A 25,869-nucleotide genomic window follows, 5' to 3' on the forward strand; every position below is an offset into this window, starting at 1 on the left:
CGCATGCGTTGTTGCCAGTTCGTGAAGTAAGAAAAACATAACTTAGGCAGATATGGATTCAGAATTGAAGCAAACTCAGAACATACGGAAGCAGGTCCTTGAATGTATTCTGATGTGACGTTAAGACTGGTATCCAATAATAGTTTTTCGGGGACTGAGAGGGGAAATTGGAAACTGTAAAGTGAAAAATTCATTCTAGAATTCAAAGTTAGTTAATAAGCCCTTAACTCACGAGGTGACTTTTCTGTAACATATACTAAGGTGGAGTCTCTGGACCGCTGAGTTTAGCCCGAGAAAGGTGCAAATCATTCGAAATTTTTAATTTAAGTTAGGTACTAATTATTTTTACAATTATTTAACTGTTCATTAAATCTGTTAATTTAATTGCACCAAATAATATCTGCAGCATTTTACTTTTACCATACAAAATCAAAAACTTTTGTGTGTTTTCTTTTAATAGTTCGTTGCTGTAGCAAGTAAATGTTAACATAAAACTAAATTGCAGGGTTTAAACTTACACATAAAAATTATACTCGATAGGTATAAAAAGAAACTGCAAAACTGGCATCCAGTGCGGCGATCTACATTTTTCTTTATCATCACTCAGGACACATTTTATTTTAATTAACACTTCAACTGCTTATTGAAGAAACAGAAAGATCCCCATCACAGATATTTTTAAGTTCTTCCTCTGAGAGAACGTCTTGTTCGCTAGGAGAACTATGATTACTGGCTATTGTGAAATCTTCGCCTTTTTCGTCTGTTTATTGATATACTGACATCTCCCTTCATCCACCGAATAACATGTCATCAGACTTAGGATTGTTAAAACTGACATGTTACTGCCAACACATTCTGCACTATACTGGAGAAACAAGGTGCGTAGTTCACGGAGTGCGGTCTAAGAGACGCCGTCGCGTGTCAATACCACGTGTCAACAACAAACAGAAGGAAATAATGCAATCGACAGCAAAACATTACAGGATTGGTGATTTAAGGAGGGTGGGTGAGGTTTAGAAGCATTCCGCTAGAACTGAACTTGCAGAGGGAGATCGAAAGCCGCGCTGTTTGAGGGACCAGACCTCGTGTGTTAAGGGTAGATGTTCTATTACGTGCAGTCGAAAAAGAAATTATTTATGACGTTAAAGCTGCCCCATTCTTTTCTATTAGAACAGATACAACTGGAACAATACAAAAAGAGTTAATTGCCTCGGATACTTAGATTAGTCACAATTCCACATGATGTTACTGGACAACTTGTGACGTGAAGATAAATGAAACCTTTTTGGGTGTTTTGTGAAAGACAAGATAAAAGAGCATTAGGAACAGAAAAAGCATCCTTTGAACAGACTGCTGCTGCCGATGCTACTGCTGTTATGATTCAGGCATTCTAGCTATCCTTGTCTGTAACAATAACATAGCTCAAAGTATATTGAAACACGACACACACACACACACACACACACACACACACACACACACACACACACACACACACACACACACGAGATAGATGAATAGTTACTGATAATTTCGTTTTCCTGAATGTTGCTGCTGGCAGCACTTCATATTGGACACACGTACAGACGGTAAATGACGGTGAGCATGCAATCTAACTATGAAAACTAAAATGAATCGAAGGGTGTGGGGTCGAGCTTGTATGTCTTTGGTGCACTAGAGGCCCCTCAGCGTCATGCTATTGGCAAAGGGAGAGGAGAAAGAATATCTTATACGCGACTCTGAGAAAGCTGAGGCTGATGCTGTCAGTTTCTGGAACGCTGATGTCGATGTCATCGATTTGGGCCAAGACTCCCAGAAGCCCTCTACTAATACCTCTGTCAGTTTTCCGTTTGCTTTTGCTGCTAGTTTCAGACAATGCGTTTTGCCAAATAAAAATTTAGCACAAAAAATCCAAGTCAGATGACACTAACAGATCGAAACATTTACGTTAGTAAGTGGGATTGTCTTTCACATTTGACTGCCGTAATCGTGATTTGAGGAAGCAGAGTGACCCGACAACAGTGAGCAGAATACAAGATGCTACCAAGCTCATTCACTGATAACTCTCACGTAAACAACTAGCATTGTTGTTATGTTCAGGTGACAGAAAACCAAATCAAGAAATCGCATGCAATTATTGTTGGTTGAAGTCGCTCCATCATTTGGTATTTGAGGTTATATTGGGGGGTGTGAATAAGAAACAAAAATCATACAGAATGTTTGTTTATTCTTAATTTCCAGCACCCGCGAGCCCTCAGAAGTGCAGTAACACGACGTGGCAGCGACTCGACTAATGTCTGAAGTAGTGCTGGAACGAATTGACACCATAAATCCTGCAGTGCTGTCCGTAAATCCCTAAGAGTACGAAGGGGTGGAGATCTCTTCAGAACACCACTTTACAAGGCATCCCAAATATGCTCAATAATATTCAGGTCTGGGGAACTGGGTGGCCAGCGGAAGTGTTTAACTCAGAAGAGTGTTCATGGAGCCACTCTGTAGCAATTCTGGACGTGTGGGGTGTTCCATTGTCCTGCTGGAATTGCCCAAGCCCGTCGGAATGTCCAACGGACATGAATGGATGCAGGTGATCAGACAGGATGCTTACGTACGTGTCACCTGTCAGAGTCATATCTAGACGTATCGGGGGTCCCATATCACTCCAAATGCACAGGCCCCACACCATTACAGAGCCTCCACCGGCTTGAACAGTCTCTTGCTGATAAGCAGTGTCCTTGGATACGTGAGGTAGTCTCCGTACCAGTACTCCGATACAGTTTGAAACGATGCTCGTCCGCCCACGCAAAAGATTTCCAGTCATCAACAGTCCAATGCCGGTGTTGACGGGCTCAGGCTAGGCATAAAGCTTTGTGTTGTGCAGTCATCAATGGTACACGAGTGGGCCTTCGGCTCCGAAACTCCATATCGTTGATGTTTCGTTGAATGGTTCGCTTGCTGACACTTGTTGATAGCTCGGCATTGAAATGTGCAGAAATCTGCGGAAGTGTTGCACTTATGTCACGTTGAACGGTTCTCTTCAGATGTCGTTGATCCCGTTCTTGCATTTCCAGCCTCTGCGATGCCGGAGATTTGATGTTTTACCTGATTCCTGATACTCACAGTACACTCGTGAAATGGTCGTACGGAAAAATCCCAACTTCATCGTTACTTAGGATATGCTGTGTCCCATCGCTCGTGCGCCGACTATAATACCAAGTACAAACTCACTCAAAATTTGATAAAATGCCATTTTAGCAACAGTAACCGATCAAACAAATGGGCGACAGTTGTTTTATATAGGTGTTGCCAACCGCATCGCCGTATTCTGCCTGTTTACATATATCTGTATCTGGATACGCATGCAATGTACATTTGAATCACCCCAACATGAGTGACATCAGTGTTGTTATCATATCATCACTCAAAACGAAAATATCGTGTCATCTGAAATTACAACTTGATGTCCATCGCTGCAAGTACTCTGCTACTGTCTGATATTCTGCCCCATCCCCGGCTGTGACAATCTCTTTCGTGATGGTAGCTTATGACGTAAATGTTATGACTTCAACCAAGTTATGTCATGGTTGCAAAACGCCTCTTTATTCAAATTACGTTTTATATAATTTCATAATATACCTAAGACCAGCTTTGTGGTAGATTCATTGGTTAAAAATAAATATGGCGGTCTCTCGCAGATTGATGGATCTGTTTTCATGCAGCGCATGCCAGAAAGACTTCAGAGAGCGCAGAGACTAGCTGGAAGACTACGAAGAAGACGGAGAGGCCAGGTGAAGGATTATGTGAGCCGAAAAGGACTACAATGGGAACAGATGCTAAGCGATAGACTGTAGGAGAAAAAAGAAGCGTCCAAGAAGCTCTGTGAATGACCTGTGTAAGCAGAAACGTGTCAGGAAGAAGAAGAAGAGGGCACGAGAGGGCAACAAGATAACTTCTCGTCCGTCGACTATCTTAAATTGCATCAAATATTATTAATTGTCGTTTTAGATCTGTGTCATATATGACTATAATGAACGTCTAACACCTAACAATTAGAACTTAAAGAAGTTACCGGATATGTGAAGTTGTGACATCTTGTTCATTTACTGCATGTATATGTTGTATTTATCAATATCTGGCTTAATTAATACAAATTCCTAATTATTGCTGTCACAGTTAAACCATATAGGCTATCGTTACGCGAAGTTGATACGCTTCTGTGCTTACGAATATCTTCTGTTTGACGTGTCACGTAGATCCTGTGACATCATGTGTTCAGTAACAGTAATAATAATAACAAATAATCAAGTTTTATATAAATGCACGTAATTAACAGGAGCGTAGCTCGTTTAAATTGCCTCAGTGAGCTGCTGATTTCTCGCAGTTCAGATAGTTCGGAAGTTCTTTTTCCACCAGGTGTCATGTGACACTCGTCACACCACCGGCGTCAGTAGCTTGCTGTTTTTCAGCGCCAGAAAAAGCACTGTAATAACATTACCTAACTACAGACTCCTTTTCCGTTAGCCGCCGCTGCTGCTGCCAACGTAGCTCCTGCTCTGTGAGACGTTTGCCCGCGCGTTTCTTGCTAGCAATGACGTCACGTTTACAGTGCGCAGGGCTTGAATTGCGAGACAGTTGCGTCAGGATGGTTCGCGATACGGTTGTCTGTCTCGACCTTTGGTTACATACAACGAATCGCACGAAATGCAGCACCCGTGTCCGCCCACACGATGTTGCTATACTTAAAAATAATAATAAATCAAAACATGGTCTTCGCCGGCGGTGTGAATAATTACTCCCTCAGCAATGCCAATAGAGGGCACCAGCTTATAAGGGACATAGTAGTGTAACTGGCTGAAAAATCATCACCTTCATCGCGTGACTGCAGGAGAAGATTTTAAATATCCTACATCATCGGTCTGAAATTAAATAAAATAGATACGAAGAAGCTTAGAGAATCATTAACTCTTGAAGAACGGTTGGGTGTAAACGACGACTCATTATGAGAAATTATTCATATAAAAGTCTGCAGTAATTGTTTAAAATGCCAAAAAGTACAATATCAGCAAGTATCCCAGCAGTTTGAGATCAGTTGATTGAAGTAGTTGACGAATATGTAATGAGACGAATAATTTCTCACATTCTAACCACATTTCAAAAAAAGTACCTGGGAAGTTTTATCACAATGGATGCCCACTGCACAAACGAAATCCGAGCAAGAATCGCCATGGCCAAAGCTGCTTTCCACAAGAAGGGGACTCTGCTGACCAGCAAGTTGAGTTTGGCACTGAGGAAAAAACTGATAAAGTGCTACATTTGGAGCATTGCATTGTATGGAGCAGAGACATGGACCATGAGAAATAAGGAGAAAATATACTTAGAGAGCTTTGAAATGTGGTGCTGGAGGAGAATGGAAAAGATGAAGTGGACGGATCGCATAAAAAATGACGATGTACTGCGAAGAGTAGGAGAGAAGTATTCTGCGTACAATTCTTCAAAGAAAGGCCAACTGGATTGGACATGTACGTAGACACGATGGACTCATACATGATGTCATCAAAGGGAAACTCAGAGGAAACGCAAGACGAGGAAGAAGAAGAATTCAACATCTGAACGACATGAAAGATGGAAGGGGATACAACAGACTGAAGGAAGAAGCTGAAGACAGGGAACAGTGGAATCAGAAATTCTCCATACCGAGACAGGGACCTGCCACTAGGCAAAATACTACATAATAATAATAAATATACACAAAAAGCAAATTTTAACTACACAGTTCGCAGAATGCCAAGAAGACGGCTCGGTGTTTCGTTGGAAATGAAATAGAATCAAATTGCCTCTACACGCGGAATCACGCCGTTAAATTAACCGCGTCGAGTTTAATCAAAATGCTATTTTTATTATTATTGTTATTATTTTCTATTTTCCCTTTTAAGAGAGCGATTGAACTCGAGTAGTGATGATTTCTTCCTCTTTCTTCGTTCTTCCCAAATTCTCTTCATACGTTCACTGTGTTCTCTCTTGCGTTCTTCCGACCATCTTCTTCCCGTTCTGTTCTCTGTATGTTCCTGTTTAAGGTGTGTTTCTGTATGATGTTTCTAAACTGTTCTCTATTGCTTGTTGTCTTCTGTGATCCCTAGTTCTTTAATGTCTTCTTCTGTTTCAATGATCCACTTTGTCTTATTTTTGCTCTTGTTTACTGTCTCAAAGATTTGCCTTGTGAGCCTGCTTTTATTCATCCTGCTGATATGTCCATAAAATTTCATCCTTCTCTTTCTAATGGTGTCTGTATTGTTTCTGTGTCTTTCTAAATATTTCTAGTTGGCCTTTTAATGCAGATTCCTTCCCGAAACACTGATCCATATATTTTCCTCATAATTTTTCTTTCCTGCTTTTCAATCTCTCTGATATTCGTATGACCATGAATCACTGTAGTTTCTGCAGCATAAAGTGCTTCTGGTAGGAATACTGTGTTGTAATGCCTTAGTTTCGCATTGACAGAAGTAGATTTCTTATTATGGTGATTCTAAGTGAGCTTATACGCTTTTTGTAATCTGGAGATTCTGTCTTTATTGGCTGTTGAGTTCAGTCCCGATGGTTGGATTATCTCTCCCAGATATCTGAAGTTGGCAACTTGTGCCACTTTCCCGTATTGGATAGTAATGGGGAGGAGATTATGTACAGGTTTGTTTTCCATATACTGTATTTTGTCGTAGGAGATTTGAAGCCCAGTTTTCTGTGAGATTTTGTGTAGTTTTTCCAATTTCGGTTTGGCTTCCTCTATATTGTTCGTTATAATGGCAAGATCGTCCGCGAAAGCCAGACACTTCACCCTGACTCTCTCACTCTGCTCTTCTTTAATCCCAGCTGAATTCCTTTTATTTCCTTTTCCCATGTCCTCACAATTTTTTTCAGAACCATATTAAATAGAAGGTGGGACATTCCATCTCCTTGGCGAACACCAGTATGGATATGAAATGCTTGTGATGTTTCTCGCATGAATTTAACTTTGGAAGTTGTAAATGTTAATGCCTGTTGAATAATTGACCTAGTTTTACTGTCAATCCTGAACTCGTCTAAAGTGTGGAATAATGTTTGTCTATCTATTGAATAGTAAGCCTTTTTAAAATCGACAAAAGTTATCACAGTATTTCTTCATCTTCTCATTTGCAAAATTGTTTTAAGTTCCATATGTGCTCGATGCAAGATCGATCTTTGTGAAACCCTGCCTGATACTCCCCTATTAACTGGTCCTCTCACACTTCTGGTTTGTTTAACAGGGCCTTTGAAAGAATTTTGTATATTACAGGGAGCAGTGAAATTCCCCTGTAATGATTTGCATTGGTTTATGCACCTTTTTTGTGGAGAGGGTGAATTAATGCACTTTTCCACTCTGCAGGTATTTGTTCAGTTTCCCAAATATTTAATATAGTTCTGTGCGTTGCGTGTGTGAGATTATTGTCATTTAATTTCCATATTTCTGCTATGATTCCATCTTCTACTATGTTTCCAGAGATATTGCCGCACGTGGTAATACGTTGTTGCATATCCTCTGGTGTCATCGGGTGTTGGTGGTACACACACTCTTCCACTGCGCTTCAGAGAAACAAGTTAAACAGCCTCAAGTTGGGGGGCCGGGCTGGCCTGCTCATCCGATCTCTCTTGCCTCATCCACCTATTTGGAAACACTGTATCCACAACGTCACCGGAAACATGTGCGTAGTGTGCGCGATATCCTTCATGATGGAAACGCGTTGATAGACGCGTTTGCAGTCTCACGTCCTCCATGAGAAAGGACAGAGTATCTTGTAGAAATGACGGATATCGCCGTCCGGTTAATGATCCCTCATAAAAAATAGAGGCCGACGATACGGGTACCAATGATACCGCACCAAACGTCGACACCCCAATATCGTTGAGACCAGTGGAGATTTTTCACGGACCAGTAGTGCATATGCTCCAAATTCACATGACCACGTTGCCTGAATAAAGTTTCTTCCTTAAGCAACATGTAACGTAGACGGTCAGGATGACGTTGCTATGGCTGAAGTGCAAAACGACAGAATTCACTGCGACATTCAAACTAATTCTCGCACAGTTCTTGGTGGAGTGAGATACGACATGGATAAAACGTACGCCTATGCAAAATTTTCCACACAAATTTTCCAGAATCGCATGCAGTGTATCGTGCACTCTCCTCAGGATTGTGCGCTACAGCAGCCAAACCTCAATTTCGTTGTCAGTGTTGGCTGATATGTTTGTGCGACAAGGCTTTCTGGGCGTCCAGCTGCCTCTTTCCATGAGACTTGTGCAGATGTCGGAAATTGTACGACATGAAGTTGCTGTCGATGTGGGTAGCGCTCAGCGTACATTGATAGAGCTGTGGGTACATTTCTGTGACATTCGCCGTAAACTAACATCATACCATGTATTTGTTCATTTATAGACGACATGATCACCAACGTCGCGAGCCACACAATACAGGGAAACCATTGTCCGAAACGCACTTGAAATGCGTCATTGTGAATTTTCGTGTTTGACACCGAAAACAGTACAACAATCCCGACTAGGAGACACTAAGTAGACTGAACAGTGTAGGCAGAATGTGCATATTGTTAGTCGTCCATTTCAATCAGACTGGAGGATCGTGCAGGCAACCATTTCCCTGCGCAATAAGGCAGAAACCGCGGCGCCGTTGCTATCCTTCTAAGTCTAGGTATTTCAGAACGTGTGAGGCTTGGTACAGCGAAACCAAGTCCAACTGTACCTCTAGTTTTCATTTCCGCAGGAAAAACGTACATGTCCCATATAAAGAAACCTAACTTTGTGTTGCAAGTGGAGTTCATTGACCTTTCTGGATTATGTTTTCTGGCCCACTCTGTGAGCCCCTGACGTAGATGCATCCCTGGCCAATTGCTTTTTTTTAAAACTTTTTTTAATTTTCTGAATAATTTGAGGTGGCACGGTTAGGTGGGAATCCTGTATAATGAAGGGGAATGGATCTAAAGTTGTACCCCGTGCAGTCCCTTCGTGAATTATCCCGACTCACTAAAATTTCCTCTCCATCCAATGTTGCTTGGATTATTCAGCATAACCTAATTGCACTGTTTGTTAAATGTGAATCGAACTAGTTGTTTGTAACTTAGATTTATGTAAGAGGGTAAAATTATTTACAATATCAAGGCCTTGGAAAGACAACAAAAATTACCAATTTGCGGGATTTTTTTATAGAAGGCTTATAATATATTATAAGCCTTGTAAGGCTTGTAATATATTGTAATATATTGTATATATTGTATTATAATACGTTGTAATATAATATAAAGGCTTGTAATATAAACACTAACACATATTCGTCTTTGCTACTTAGTTCAATTTCCGCAAGGTGTACATATCTTTGTACAGATGAAAATGAAGAACTTTCATTTTTGTAGCTTCTTTGCTTTATTAACAACAAAGGAGTTTTATTGTGAAGGGTCCAAGTTTGGTCTTTTTTTTTCTTTTCTTACAATATACGTGTACAATATTAAACAGATATTTTTTTCATTTAGGCTGTTTATTTACGCCACTATCTGAAAAAAAACGCCGATTCCCGCCAATTTTCGTTGTTATATTATTATAGCTGTGCTGCATTTTTGGCTTTGTATTACGCGAAAACAAAAAAAATTGAGAGCTCTTCTTGTCAGCCCGTTATAAGGTCTATATCCAATATACTTAACGGATTACAAATAAAGGTTTGAAGGAAGCTGCATCGTATTTCTGGAGTGACATATGCGACAGGCATGATCAGAGGGTGTAGTTCAAGTTAAGCTAGGGCTGTTTTGCCAGAAGTGTAAGTACGACTTGCGTTTGTTGCTGCATGACAATATTGTTTGAGCATGAGCGTTGTTACAAAACATTTTCTCTATATGGTCAAACTATTCCAATTCATGACCTATTAAATTGCACATGGCCATGTCTGGAAAGGAATCTTCATTTTCCATCGAAACTACAGCAGCATCTATGTGTGTAGTACTCAATAAATTTTGCGGCATATCGTTGCCAACTGAATATCCGATTCTGACAATGGGAACAGATTAGAAATAAAGAAAAGGAAAACACCTCAGGGGTGAAACTACAGAAAACGGATTCCACCAGTGCACAGATTGTCTGGAAACCAGACAAAGTTATGTAGAAATGGAAATAAGGTACTTTGAGCACAATGGGCAGAAACTGACACTGCTTGTGGTAGAGATCGAGAGGCACTTTAAGAGTCATGCTGAAAAGCTAATGGATTAGCTGACAGACCAACCACTTAGTCTCCACGTCTTGATGCTGCTGAACTGGACTGATTACACAATCAGATATAACACCGACTAAAATCAGTGTTTCAGTTATTTATTTATTTTAGTGTTCAATGATTATAAATGTATTACTTTGTTTGTTTAGTAGTAGCACTTACTTTAACTGATGAGAGGATATTCCTTGCTGGTAACGTTTGTACCATATGCGCAACAACACCTTTGTCTGTAATGCCAGACAATCTGCTAATAAAATGTTTGAAAGGCAAGTCTTCCGGTTCAGACTGTATACCAGTTAGGCTGCTTTCAGAGTAAACTGATAACAATAGCTCCATACTTAATCACATACAACCGCTCGCTCGTCGAAAGATCCACATCTAAAGACTGGAAAGTTGCACATGTCACACCAATACTTAAGAAAGAAGAAAGAGGTCATCCACTGAATTACAGATCCATATCACTGATGTCAATTTGCAGTAGAGTTTTGGAGCATTACTGTTTCCGAACATTTTGAATTACCTCCAAGGTAAAGGTCTGGTTCAAATGGTTCAAATGGCTCTGAGCACTATGGGACTTAACATCTGAGGTCATCAGTCCCTTAGAACTTAGAACTACTTAAACCTAACTAACCTAAGGACATTAAACACATCAATGTCTGAGGCAGGATTCAACCTGCGACCGTAGCGATAGCACGGTTCCAGACTGAAGCGCCTAGAACCGCTCGGTCACACCGGCCGGTGGTAAAGGTCTACTACCACACAGTCAGCATGGATTTAGACAATATCGTTCTTGTGAAATACAATTGCCTCTTTATTTGCATGAAGTAATGAGTGCTATCGACAAGGGATCTTAAATTGATTCCATATTTCTAGATTGCCGGGAAGCTTTTGCCACTGTTCCTCGTAAGAAACTTCCAATCAAATTGTGTGCCTACGGAGTATCATCTCAGCTGTGCAACTGGATTCGTGATTTCCTGTCGGAATGGTGACGGTACGTAACAAATGACGGAAAGGCATAGAGTAAAACAGAAGTGGTATCTTGCTTTTCATCAAGGAAGTGTTATAGGCCTTCTGTACCTGATCTATATAAACGATTTAGGAGACCATTCGAGTAGCCCTTTTTAGATCGAGCAGCCCTTTTCGATCGTTTGCAGATGATACCACCATTTTCCGTCTAGTGAATTCATGTGAAGATGAAAACCAATTAAAAATGACTTAGACAGGGTATCTGTATGGTGCGAAAAGTGGCAGTTGACTCAAAATAATGAAAAGTGTGAAGGCACCCACATGAGTACTAAAAGAAATGCGTTAAATTTCGTTTATACGATAAATCACATAACATTAAAGGCTGTCAGTTCAACAAATACGTAGGAATTATAATTACGAACAACTTAATTTGGATTGATCACGTCGATAATGTTGCAGAGAAGGCAAACCAAAAACTGCTTTTTATCGCCATAGCACTTAGAAGATGCAACAGGTCTACTAAAGAGACTGCCTACACTACGTTGTCCGTCCTCTGCTAGGGTACTGCTGTGTGGTATGGGATCTTTACACCTCCATCTACAACATACTCCGCAAACCACCTAATGATGTGTGGCGCAGCGTACTTTTTCTACCGCTTACTGAGCCCTCCAATCCCGATCCACTCGCGAATAACGCGTGGGAAAAATGATTGTCGGTAAACCTTTGCATTGGCCCTAATTTCTCGAATTTTCTCCTTGAAGTTATTACGCGAGACGTATGTGGGGGGAAGTACTATGTTGTCTGACTCTTCCCGAAAAGTGCTCTCTCGAAATTTCGATAGTAAATCTCTCCGTGATGCAGAACGACTCTCTCATACCGTGTGCCAATGGAGTTTGTTTAGCGTCTCCGTAACACTCGCGTTGGCTAAACGATTCCTTGACGAAACGCGCCGCTCTTCATTGGATGTTTTCTATCTCTTCTATCAGTCCTACCTGGTAGGGATCCCAAATAGGTGAACAATACTCAAGATTCTTCCTGTGAATCTGAGTCTGGCATCTGCTTTTCCACCATTTGTTTTATGTGGCCATTCCACTTAACGTCGCCCTGAATAGTTATTACTAGATATTTTAAGGTAGATACTGTTTCCAGCGGTTTTTTTATCAACAGTGTAGCTGTACAGTAGTGTAAGCGCAATATGTTACATTTATTTACGTTCACGCTCAACTGTCAATGCCTGCACCATTCATCAATTCTCCGGAGGCCGTTCTACAAATCGTTAGTATCTTCTCGCGATGCTACTTTGTCATAGACAACGACATCGTCAGTGAATTGCCTTAAAGAGCATCCAATGCTTTCTACTAGATCATTTATTTGTGTTGTAAACAGTAGCGGTCATATCACACTTCCTTAGAGTACTCCGGAAATTATCTTTGTAGATTTTGTTCCGTTAAGAGACGTGTTGAGCTGCATCTGCAAGGAAGCCATGAAACCTCTGTTTCGTATATACCTACGGATTTGGCTGTTGTCTAATTCTGATAGGCTCTGTAGGATGAAGGGCAGGGATGTTACAAATCTTTATTAGTGTTTTTATTATTTCTTTTCATTGGTGAAAACCCGAATTTTGATTGGTGTTTACATTACTGGTCGTGATTTACGGAAATCGGCCAATAGAAAAGCAGGCGGCAACTGCGATGTGCCGTTGTTTGCCTGAATATTAGTGCCGGCAGAGTCGTGCCAGTACGACATAACCTATAACCTAACCTAACCTAACCTAACCTAACCTACAGCCACTGCGGTCTCGCGTGCGCCTTATGTGTGGCTTCTAGTGATGGGGAGCTCGTGAATGAGTCGTTCAAATGAACGCTTGACTCCAGTGAAGTGTCAACTAACTACTCAATTTCAATGAACTGGTACTTCAAACTCTTCACAGATCGCACACTCCACATTTTTTTCTAGTTCACTCACTCTCTTTCCTCTACATCCGCGCTACGTTACTCATCCTCCCTTCACTTCAGTCCTCCCTCTACTGCCTGTTGACGAATCGCGCGGTGTTTATGGGGAACGATAGGTTTACGAGAGGTTGGGGAGGTGAGGGGCGAGGAGAATGCAGCGTCAGCTGCTTCCTGCAGTGCTGACATCATTATCAGTGACTTATTTGTGCAGTTAAACTTCGCGTCTACGGGTAGCCTACCGTTGGCAGCGCTTGCAGACAAATGAATATTAAAGATACAAACGAAGAAGCCGGCTGTGTAAGCACGCACAGCCAACATGAAAATAAAAGGTTTGTTAATAACACTGAAAGAGGGATTTTACCTGAAATCGCACCAATGACTACAGGTGACAGTTTACGTTTTGAATCTGGAGGGCTATTATTCCCAACAAAAATAAAATCCGCAGGAAAACGTCTGAATAATTACTTAACGTAGGTATATAGACTTTGTGACAGTGGTAAACACACTCATTCTATTTTGGATTAAATTTTAAAAGGAACGTAAAACTGGACTGCATTTCGTTGGTAGCCCTACTTTTCAGTCAATGAATACAACAAATAATGTTTCACTTGGCAGATAGACTTTTTTGGGCGCTTCATGAAAAAATGTCGAGCAAGATTAAATGTATCACCTTCTTCATATGTGACAGGCTTCTCTGTTTATCTTTCCTTCGTCCCCTTCGACCATGCTCTACGTAAGTTAACTGAGACGCTGTAAGAGCGTAAAACGTCGTGTGCACGTTACTGTATAGTTCGACCACCTGTTGGTAAAATTATGAACTATTACCAAGCTTTATTGTACGAGCGAGGAGAAGCGAGCGTAGTCGCCACTGAGCGGCGAATTGGGCAAGTTCGCCAGGCTTCCGTACTTCATGAATGAACTACTTCATTTGAACGCTTCACGGAAAAGAGTGAAACCAAGGAAGTAGTTCACGGGAATGAACGCGTTCGACCCATCTCTGGTGGCTTAAACGTTAGGTGGGGAAGGGCTGGACAGGGGAGGGGGGAGCGGGCAGAAAAATAAAGATGAAACCGCTACATAAAATCGCGAAAACTAAGTAGAGTTACGTCGCAGACCTGGTCAGGTACGATAATTTACAACCTTCTCTTCTAGTAATGGTATCACTGTTATTTTTACTGGCACCAATGGACCTCTTTTTGTGTCTTAGCTTTCGTGTCCAAGTTGTTGAAAAGTGAGTACACTTAATCTTATCACGGTGCATTTAACATTGCACTGATCCGATGAATGAAGACCAAGGCTGAAAGAACGACAATTTAATGCGAATCACTAACAACGAACTTTGCAGTATATAATTGTTTCCTAGTTGGTTTAGAGAATTAATAGAAACATTGTGTGTAGTATTAATTATTTTGAAAAAGAAAAGGTACAAAGTGATTCTGTAAAGCAACGCTCTTTTAATACCCTTGTTGGTAATCTGTCTTGTTTCTTTTATATGCAAGTAAATATTTTTTTTTCATTTTTCTATGTAGTATATATGTTTTTTTGAGACATTTATCGTAGTAAGGTATTAGTTTTGTGGTTCTTCGCCGCAGAAAATGTCCACCGGCAATTATAGACGTGGTGGCAGTTCCTTTCACTTTGGCACCCGTCGTTTAGCAATATAATATCCAAAGCGACCTTAGCGTTCCTGTAGAGTGCTACTGAGGTGCTGCTTTACAGATCTAATATTATTCATCCAAATAGCATGATATTGAACTACAAAACTGATTTACTTGTGGGGAGGGGAAGGGCTGGACGGGGGGAGGGGGGAAAGGGCAGGGCTAAAGCTAAGAGTACATCGGGCACGAAATACGGTTCTACGGTACCGCATCTAAGTAAAAAAAAAAGCTCCAAATAGAGTACCTAAACTTTTGTCATCCTCCATGTTACTCTGCATTGATCTGAGAAACGAAAACCGAGGCAAAAAGAGCGGCATGACAGCTTAATGTGAGCAGCTGAAAGAAAGTTTTGAAGTAAGTCGTTTCATAATTAGCTTCAAGGGACAAAAAGAAAAAAAAATATTCGCTATGGTAATTATTACATGAAAAAAACTACAGCTAACAGTACTGTAATGAAGTGTTCCCGCAATAACCTTCACTAATAATCACAAGATTATTTATTGTATATGGAAGTATATACTGTAATTATTTTGTTTCCTGCATAATATATTTCATTTTTGAGACATTTATAGTCGTAAAATATTAATTTTGTGTACCCTCATTGCAGAAAATTTTCATCTGTGATTACAGATAGTTGGTGATGGCTTCGATGTGTCGTTGATACCAGTGAGACTGTTTTATGTTGTTACATGTTGTGTACCTATGCATTTCAGGTAACAGCTTAATATACAGGAAAGATTTTTATATGACTTCTGGAAGTAGTACTGCTGTGAGTATTTCCTTCAAACGGTTGAATCAGAATATCTTGCAGATATAAAATTAATCATTACTAAGCGTAGAAACAATTGGGTCCTACATCAGCAACAGTTATGAAAAGGCTTCTCAATCAAATGTGATGCAGAAGAACAATCGAACATTTGTGAAAATACATTGTGAAGTCAACGCGTAAAATTTCACTCACCAGGATTCATTGATTTCGAATTAATTCTGAATTGATCATATATAAATATTACTTGTAGAAACAGAAATACCAGAGAAACACGTCTGTTTTTTACAGGATTTCAATCTAAAGTCTTTACTGCACAGTCGCTACTTTTTTTTTTTTCAAAGATGTTTTCACCAGAAGATAGGGGCCAGTATAAGCAATGTCTCTGCCTTATCACTAGATACCACTTTAAATATAATTACGTGGACAGACTGAAACATAATTATTTTACTGCTATGGGAAAAGATTCCCTTCCTTGCCGAGAGCGGTGTTATATTACAGTGTGAGTGACGCCAAAAACTGAAGCTACAGCTTTAAACCTCAGGTGTCAGTGTGTTGTTGTTAAAAGGACGACATCTTCAAATGTGCTCACTTCTAACACAAACAAACGTCTTTCAGTCCCAGGTTGACAACGTTTCGCGCTGTTTTCGTTAATGAACAGCACAGATTGTTGGTTAATATTTATGAAGTTGGTGACCCTGATACGTGGAGTCCTGCTGAGCAGCGCTTGTTTGCCCGCAGAGCGGCCGCCGCCTCCAGGGAAGCCCCGCCTGGTGCCGGGGACTCCCCACTCGCAGGCTGGCGTCGTCACCATCCGCTGGGATCCGCCGCCGCGGCACGGCGGGGCGCCTGTCACGGGTAAGTAAGAGAGGAGGGGGGGGGGGGCCTTAGCAGGGCTACCAACTGTGCTGCTACAGCTGCAGTCCTCCCTGTCTCACAAGGGGAAGGCCTCAGACACGGCCAACCGATTTGGCTCAGACTTGGCATGTCGCTTGTGTACAATCTAAAACGAAGGACTCTTTAGATATTTACGCTCAGCACCCTCCTGGTTTTGTGAAAATCACCCCTAAAGGTTATGATGAGCAATCGGCTCGAAATTGGCGCTATCGATAGATACCTACTTGTAAATACAGCATTTTTCATCATGTATGGGGTCGCAAACGCATACTTTCCGAGAAATCGAGGAAAGAAACTTTTACAACTGCCGCTTGTGTACCCACATGGTAAACGGTTCTCGCCGAGAGCGCCGATATCGTTCGGTCAGATGGTTCACTGCCCTCTGAAATAAAAAAAGCTCGGTGAACTGATCTACGATAAACGTGAATGGATGTGATGGGACGTCCGCCCCAAGCAAAAGCAACAAACAATAACGGATCAAAAATGAGAATTTTTGAAAATAATAGCGCAACGGCCAAGGTAACTGGCTGGGAAGCGGAAAACCCGGGTTAGAATGTCGAGGAAACCTAGCGGAAACTATTCTTCTCGTTTGTATTTTTCCGTATCTCAATTGATAGGGATAGGAGGGTTAATAAAGTAAGTTAACCAATAAGGAATGATAAAAAGGTAGGCAAATAAATTTCTCAACCCTCTTGGGAGATTAAACAACTAAAATGTTACTTCTGGCCACTTTACAATGGCGCTTCCAGCCACTGTTACGTGTCCTCACATTTATTCGAACAACTTGATGGATGGCATTTGTCATATAAACATTCAAAACAAATGTATTCACGGCACCAACACATCTAATGAATGCAACCTTTCGATAGCTACACTGTTCCTTCGAAGAGTCAGCGGAAAACAAACTTGGTTTACATTTAAAAATGTCTTTTTCGGGAATTAATTTTGATGCATACTGTATCATTGCCTGAAAAATCGGTGCTTAAAGACGGTAATGAGTTATGCTGGGAATAGTTACTGCATACGTGAGGTTGTGCAATTCCAGCTGGGTTGCCAGAAGCACACTGCAATTATGAAGCCTCGTTATAAATTTTTTTTAAACCTGGCTATACAAATAATCATCACACGGTTGGCACACAGGTGTGCAGTTTGGCGGTATTATTTTTGCCGTGCAGATCGGTTGACCCTCGTCATCTATAAACACGGTGTCATACATTAGAGTATTAGTTTGTCCGCCCCAGGAATCCTGTATTAGAAAGAACTTGTTATCAGCAACGTACGGTTTTAAAACATTCCCAAGAAATGTTCTGTAAATCGCATTTGTCAATTTCCGGATATGGAGCAAGTAATGTAAACATTTTTCAGCGAGTAGGTTGTGCGATTGACCTCTTCTATAACCCGAGGACCAAATGTAACATTCGTTTCCTGTAAACACAGAAAAACCTTAGGCAACACTTTTCCAGAGGATGTGATGGCATATTGCGCCGTGTACGAATGTGTTACTTTTTTTTTTTACTACCAACTGCGACAAGGGTTCGTTTTTCTCCCTTATGCGATAACGTGCGTCCAGTTTTCACCTGATAGTCGCATCCTGTTTGATCGGTGTTGCTCACGTAATCACGATTAAAACCGGTCGTAAGTGACGCCGTTTGCGTGATGAAAAGAGCCGCCACTTTCTGTATATCTGCTATATTTTCTACCTCCTTGTGGGAGACGCATTTAGTGACGTGCCACTGACGAATTTTATACTCCGATTTGAAATTCCTTGTCCAAGATAATGATGCAGTAAACGTAAAATCCTTGTTGGTCGTATATTGGAGCGCTGCACCTGCAGCCCACTCCTGGAGTATTCTCTTTGTTATATTCTCGTTACGACGACGCGATTCGACAAATAGGTCGTATGTCGACATATTTATCGCCTGGTATTTGTCGTATCTTATCTCTCCTTTAACGATATCATTTTCCCACAATTTTAGGTCCATCTTCCTTTTCGGGTCTGTTGTTGCATTCTTTTGCAGTGTTTGTACGTTCCAGTTTGGTTCTTGGCTAGCGCTACACACCTTGAAGTAAGTCAAGGGGTGTAGCGCAGTAGTTCAATCGTTCAGTAACCGGTTCGTAGTACTCATGGGGAACAAATGAAGCACAGATTGCATGCAACGTGGACATTTCCAAAGTGTCATGACCATTTTGCGATTCACTAGTCGTGATATCTTTCACTGAATCACCTTCTTTTTCGCCTTCATGGTATGATTCTTCAGTATCAACAAAACGCATTTCGTTCGTCAGCTCAAAAAATCGCTCGACGATCGCCGCTCCTATCAATTTGGAACGCCGAGAAACAGAACTGCCTGCTTCTGGTAGTGCACTGATAATACAGCCGTCTTGCAACACTTTTATAAACCAAAGCACAGCACAGCATCAGTAACTTCCCGCTTGTGGTCTTCTGTGACAGGCTCACAAAAACATATTTCAGCGCTGGTCGATGGATGTACATCTTCCATTATTCAGATTATGCAGCTGCAACATATTACATAACAAACAATAACTAATTACTATGGAATAAACAGAAAAGCTAATTACTACAAACTACATTTAGTACAAGTCATATGTTATTTACGGAAGATAAGTGTATTCTTTCATAAAACATCTTTTATTCGACGGATTAACGATGAAAAATCATGACGTGTATCCTCGAGGTTCGCGTCGGCCTAATGACGGAAAACAACTCCTTCCGATTGACCTCTTAAGGTTCGTGCTGGACATCCTCACAGTTCGAGGTTCACAACTATGATACGACCAACAGGCAGCCGGGACAACATAACTATCCGCGTGCATTCTGCCTCGTGCCTCGCTGTAAGCAAGCGTCGCGCGGTTGGCTATCTGTGGTCCCTCGTGAGGAATTTGCAGCACTCTTATTTTCATGTGACATGGCTTAAAAGTGTAATTCTTTACTAATTCACGTCGTTTGGGAAATTACTTTGCCTACCTTATTACTATTATTATTCCGTGTTGAGTTGCATGCCTTATTAACCCCTGCTACCCCTATGAATTCTGATACGAAAAACTACAATTTAAAAAAAAAGAAAACCGAACAGTTCCTCGAGATTCAAACTGATGTTCTCCGCTTCCCCACCTTGGACGTTGCGCTATTTTCTTTTTTAACGTTCACCACTTTTTTTATCTCAGTTTGTTCGTTAACTGTCGTTCTATTTGTCCAGGGCGGACGTCCCATGACGCTTGTTCAAGTTCATTGTTGATCCATTCACTCAGCTTCTTTATTGCAGACGACAGCTAACCCTTTGACCGAACGCGCTGAGCTACTATGCCGGCGTTATCGGCGCTCTCGACGAAAAGCATTTTGTTGTGTTGGCAGAAGAGCCAACACCGTGTTACGAAGGGAGGCCGAAATACACGCGTTTTAGCTTACGCAAGCTGGCGTGAGGAGGGAAGAACTATACTGACGTGAGGTCTGGAACATGACAAGGAGTTAGAATTCAGAAAGCGGACATAAGTAGTTTGATACTTAACTTTAATCCATTAATGATGAACGTCGCTCTTGACGGTACACGATTCACAATATTATCTGTTCAGGATACATGGGAACTGAATATGGCGCCTTGCTAGATCGTAGCAAATGACGTAGCTGAAGGCTATGCTACACTGTCGTCTCGGAAAATGAGAGCGTGAACTATCACTAGCAAAGTCGGCTGTACAACTGAGGCGAGTGCTAGGGAGTCTCTCTAGACTAGACCTGGCGTGTGGCGGCTCTCGGTCTGCAATCAGTGGTAGTGGCGACACGCGGATCCGACGTATACTAACGGACCGCGGCCGATTTAAAGGCTACCACCTAGCAAGTGTGGTGTCTGCCGGTGACACCACACATTTACCGCGTGGGTACATAAGCGGCAGTTGTGAATGATCCGTTCCTCGATTTCTGGCAAAGTATGCGTTTGCGGACGATGATGAAAAATACTCTATTTACAATTATCTATCGATCCCGCCAATTTTGAGTCGATTGCTCATCATAACCTTTAAGGGTGATTTTCACAAAAAGGGAGACGGGGGAGGGGGGTAGGTGTTGAGCTAGCTGTTCGAGTCCTTTTTAGTTTGTACACAAGCGGCCTGCAAAACTTTAAGCCGAATCATTTGACTGTGTCTGAGGCCTTCCCCTTGTCAGTCGGTTATCACAATGAGATCATAATGCCGACCTGCATCTTTTGTTCCTAACGTGTAAGTGCAGTATAAAGTTATAATTCCCCCTTTCATCCATACCCTAAGAAACTTCCAGAGTGAATTTTCACTTTGCACTGGTGTGTGCGCTCACTTGAAACTTCATGACAGATTAAAGCTTCGAGAGTTGTTATCTGGCACACAGTTTTAATCTGTAAGGGATCCTTTTCTGTGAAAATTTTTCTTAAGTAGATACCCGTTTCATATGAGTTTGTCATGAGTCCAAGTTGCTGCTCCTTCCTAGAGCTCTAAACTCAAACCACAGTATGCTTACAATATTCTGAGTAGCATATAAGTAGTTGATTGTCCCTGGTCACAGTTTCCTCCAGTTTATTAGCCTTTCGTGTTTTTGCAGCAGTGAGTATTCATTTAGAAGTAGTTCGATTATCATGAATACCATTTATTTTTGTAACAGTATCTCCAGATTCAACTCATTCCCAGCTCTCAAACACAGCTTCATTTCCAAGTAACTAGTGCACTCTACATCCTTCTGAATCTGCTTAGTGTATTCATCTGTTGATCTCCTTCTACGATTTTTACCCTCCGCGGTGCCATACAACAATAAATAGGTAATTACTGCGTTCATTATATCTCAAAGTCGACCCTGTGCGTAACCATTACGAGGAAGAGCGCCGGCCACGCGAAAGCTCGGTATATTTAGAATGCTGGTATCACTTTCTCAATACTTTCTGGTAGAGGTCAGGGAGAGGGCGTTTCTGAGATTATTTTCTAAAAATGTGCAAAATAGGGACGCATACCGTGTTTCAAGAATTGTTCCTTCCTTGCTACTGTTGTCGGTAACAAGCGGATGCCATTCGAGTGAGTCGCAGTCGAAACCGTCGACTGTACAGGACCAACTTCGAGATATATTACACGCAGTGAGAGACGCACAAAAACTTCATAATATTTCATTTAAAAAACACACAATAGTACATTTTTGAACAGCATTACCATTTAATTAATACTATTGCACCAAAGCATCATTTACAATTTATTTTACGTTTTGCTACTATTGTAAACATAAACGACTAAGTACTGTTCCAAATGTTTGGTAGTAAGATTGTGTCTTCAATCACTCAAAACATTTTTATGTGCAGAAAAGGACCGTTCTGTATCAAGTGAGGTAACTGGCCATTATCTGAATATGTGTGCTATGTTGGCCCTTATTGTTTCTGCTAAAAATTCACCTGCCCCATTAATAAAACTATCAATTTGGCACAAGAGTTCAAAGACTGGGTTATTGTTTAAAATGTTTACAAACTTTTCGTTAAGTTTTCTTGTGAATACTTCCGGCAATGAGGAGTTCACTAGAGTAATTTTATTCATTAACTGAATAGACTCATTCAACGCCAAACTTTGAGTTTCAAGCTTTTTAATACTTGCAGGTATATGTAAAAATGGGTGCTAATCACAGAAACGTCTTTTTTAATACCGGAATCATTAACAGCTTCCTTGCACTGGCAAACTGGCAATGCCTCTACACTATCAAAGTCGTTTACTACCCCTCTAATGACCTGGAAATGTGCACTGTAAAACAACACAGCTTCGACCCACATACCCCAACGAGTTACCACTGATTTGGGAGGTAAAGGCATATTTGGTAGTTTTCCTTTGTAGGTCTTGATGCGAGCAGGTGCCTTTAGAAACACTTTCTTTGAGAATGTTAGCAGTTTATTTACATTTACAAACGTGGAATTTACTTCTTCAGCAAGGTGATGTACTCTGTGAGCAACGCACGTCACGTGAATGAAATTGGGATAAATACTCGGAGAGCTTTTCCTGCTTTGATCATATGGGGAGCAGCGTCTGAAATAAACACAAACACCCATTCATCTGCGGAAGATTCTGGAAATATTTTTCTGATACACTCATTCACAAATCTGGCGATCGTAGAATGATTTACTTTTTCAAGTTATTTGCAAGCCGCTACACAGGAAGAAGAAGGCTCTTTTTTTAAAGCACCACAATTAAATTTGAAATGTAACGGCCACAAGTGTCTGTAGTTTTGTCAACTGAAAGCGAGATAATACTGTCTTTGAGTTCATTGCGTATTTCTTCCAGAACATTGACGTAAATTGTCGGTATGTAATTTTTACGCAATGTTGATTCATCTGGTATATTTTGATTTAAGCAATTTTTGCACAGGAAACCTGCGAGGATAGGGTCCGTAAGTTTCTGAAGAGGAATATTGCTTGCAATGAATGCTTCACATATATCCATGTTAAACTGACTTTTTCTGGTTACCTTTGGACAAATCCTTGCACTGCAACTTGCTGTTGGCAGAAGTTGTTGTCGTTGTCGTTTCTTCTTCATTCCCACGATATGAAGAAGTGTCTTGACATGTTGGTCAATTTGAAACTTTTTTTTTTTGCACGAAATGTTTTTCTCGCAAACTCGACAATATATAACAACTCCGTCATATGTAAATGTTCCAGGATGGTCAGCTATCCAAGAAATGACGTTTCTTTCTTTGGGCGGCATGGCGCACAACACGTTACACCATACACGTCATAAACCCTTTCAACCGTGTACAAGTAAATAGAAAGCTAAACTGAAACAATGGACGTGCGACTGAAAGCTTGCGTAGTTGTTGCCGACAGCGGAGGGAATTAACCGGGCTCGCGGGCGCAGGAACATTGGCTCTTGTCTGCCTATTCCTGTTCCTCTTCTGTAACGATTTCGCTAGGCAGTGGCCTCTCCGTTAGCGACTACACGCAGTTTTAGGTCGCGGTCAATCTATGAGACATCAAAACTAGATCGAGCTAGAGACCGCCCGTTTAAATTTTTAAAATATTGTAAACATAGGGCGAAAATATGCATCATCACTAGTTTTTAGTTAAAATATGCAATAACCGGTGAAAAGGAGCCAAATATGCAAATGCATATGCACTATGCAAATGCATATGATGCGATCTCTACCTATAAGTAACAGAATAATAATTTTGGTCGATAACAAAACTGTCAAGGTTGTTAAATTCAAAACAAAGTTCTGAAATAATTATTTGTTTATAAAGTGCAGGTGATGCGTTTTACATTTATCTGTTTGTTGAAGTCACACACCTAATCTTCGTTCTCCGCACCTCCTCAGGCGAGGTGGGTTTTAAGGAATACAAAGTATTCCATACTGCCCGACATGCTATCTTGGGCTTTACAACGTAACAGTTTTATCCATAGAAAATAATCTAGCGATACATAACGATCTACAGCTCTTTTACTTCAATCGCAGTTTTAATCGTTGGTATACATTTACAACATTTGTTGCATATATTTGAAAACGTACTACCAAAAAAACTAACCACCAAAAATCAAACTACGAAAATAGTTTTTCTACTCCTTAACCGAACGATGTCTGGAGACAAACTGGACTCGCTACAGAGAATCACTGGAACATTCTGAACTAGATCAAGCGTTTCCTGGTTGGGAGCATCGTTCCCAACTTTTTTTTACTCCTTTAAAACAATTTCACAATGTTATTCCGTATCACCATTGAGGTTTTGGGGTTTTTGTCTGAAGTGTCAGTACAGGGTTAGGTATTGCAAGAATTTCGGGGATGGTGATTCCATGTGACAACCTGTACACAGGCATTATGCTTGTATCAGTTGTGAAGTTGATGGATAACGAACTGGTGAAGCTGAATCTGATTACCAAATCTGTAATCGAAATTTAGTAAGATATTGGGAGAAAGTCTCCCAAAACCCAATTCACAAAGAAATGATAGTTCGATGTTGCCTGAGTAGTCAAAATTTTTCTAGCAATGATGAGAATGAATTACAGCAATATCATCGTCAAGCAGCTGACGTTTCCTACGGTATAGCACCAGAAGAAATCAAAACCATGGCTTGTGATCTTTGCGTGGAAAATTTTATTCAGTGTCCTAAATCTTGTCATATGTGCTCAAGATCACTGATTTGCTATTTAAAAAAAATGCACGAAACTGTTTTAATACGAAAAGCAGAGGCAGGCAGCTTAGCACGATTCTCGAGCTTCAACCGAAGGAAAGTGGAATACTTTTTCAGTTATCTGACAACAGTGCACGGAAGGTTTAATTTTCAGCCTCATAAATTTTGGCACATGGATGAACCGGGAGTTACTTCAACGCAGAGCCCTGATAGAACTGTTGCTGACAGTAACGCTAAGGGAAAATTTATCCAGTGTATAGAATCTAAGAAAGACGCACACGAATTGCGTGTTAGTACTCCAAGGCCAAAAAAATTTTCTATACATGGAATCTGTGAAAGACAAGGATAATAAAGGACATTTCCTGACATAATTACTTAATTTACTGTGTTAGTGACTAATTTTGTCTTAAATATGTGTGATTGCTCATTAAGTACCTCTATCTCTATGTTTTGAATTTAGTATTACAGGATAAAACACGTTAATTTCGGACATGTACGATTGCATTCATGGGTTTGAGATAAACTCTTTTTTTATATACACTCCTGGAAATGGAAAAAAGAACACATTGACACCGGTGTGTCATACCCACCATACTTGCTCCGGACACTGCGAGAGGGCTGTACAAGCAATGATCACACGCACGGCACAGCAGACACACCAGGAACCGCGCTATTGGCCGTCGAATGGCGCTAGCTGCGCAGCATTTGTGCACCGCCGCCGTCCGTGTCAGCCAGTTTTCCGTGGCATACGGAGCTCCATCGCAGTCTTTAACACTGGTAGTATGCAGCGACAGCGTGGACGTGAACCGTATGTGCAGTTGACGGACTTTGAGCGAGGGCGTATAGTGGGCATGCGGGAGGCCGGGTGGACATACCGCCGAATTGCTCAACACGTGGGGCGTGACGTCTCCACAGTACATCGATGTTGTCGCCAGTGGTCGGCGGAAGGTGCACGTGCCCGTCGACCTGGGACCGGACCGCAGCGACGCACGGATGCACGCCAAGACCGTAGGATCCTACGCAGTGCCGTAGGGGACCGCACCGCCACTTCCCAGCAAATTAGGGACACTGTTGCTCCTGGGGTATCGGTGAGGACCATTCGCAACCGTCTCCATGAAGCTGGGCTACGGTCCCGCACACCGTTAGGCCGTCTTCCGCTCACGCCCCAACATCGTGCAGCCCGCCTCCAGTGGTGTCGCGACAGGCGTGAATGGAGGGACGAATGGAG

At 41.3% G+C, this 25,869-nt stretch overlaps 1 protein-coding gene across 1 annotated transcript in view; it reads left to right on the top strand.

Annotated features, from left to right (window-relative positions):
• Positions 1-25,869, top strand: part of LOC126266717 (uncharacterized) — a 252,508-nt gene that overhangs the window by 51,244 nt on the left and 175,395 nt on the right. Inside the window, exon 2 of the mRNA XM_049971187.1 lies at positions 16,357-16,473. Coding sequence (XP_049827144.1) covers positions 16,357-16,473 — 117 coding nt within the window. The remainder of the gene's footprint in view (positions 1-16,356; positions 16,474-25,869) is intronic.

The sequence above is a fragment of the Schistocerca gregaria genome, chromosome 4 (genome assembly GCF_023897955.1).
Source record: "Schistocerca gregaria isolate iqSchGreg1 chromosome 4, iqSchGreg1.2, whole genome shotgun sequence".
NCBI lineage: Eukaryota > Metazoa > Arthropoda > Insecta > Orthoptera > Acrididae > Schistocerca > Schistocerca gregaria.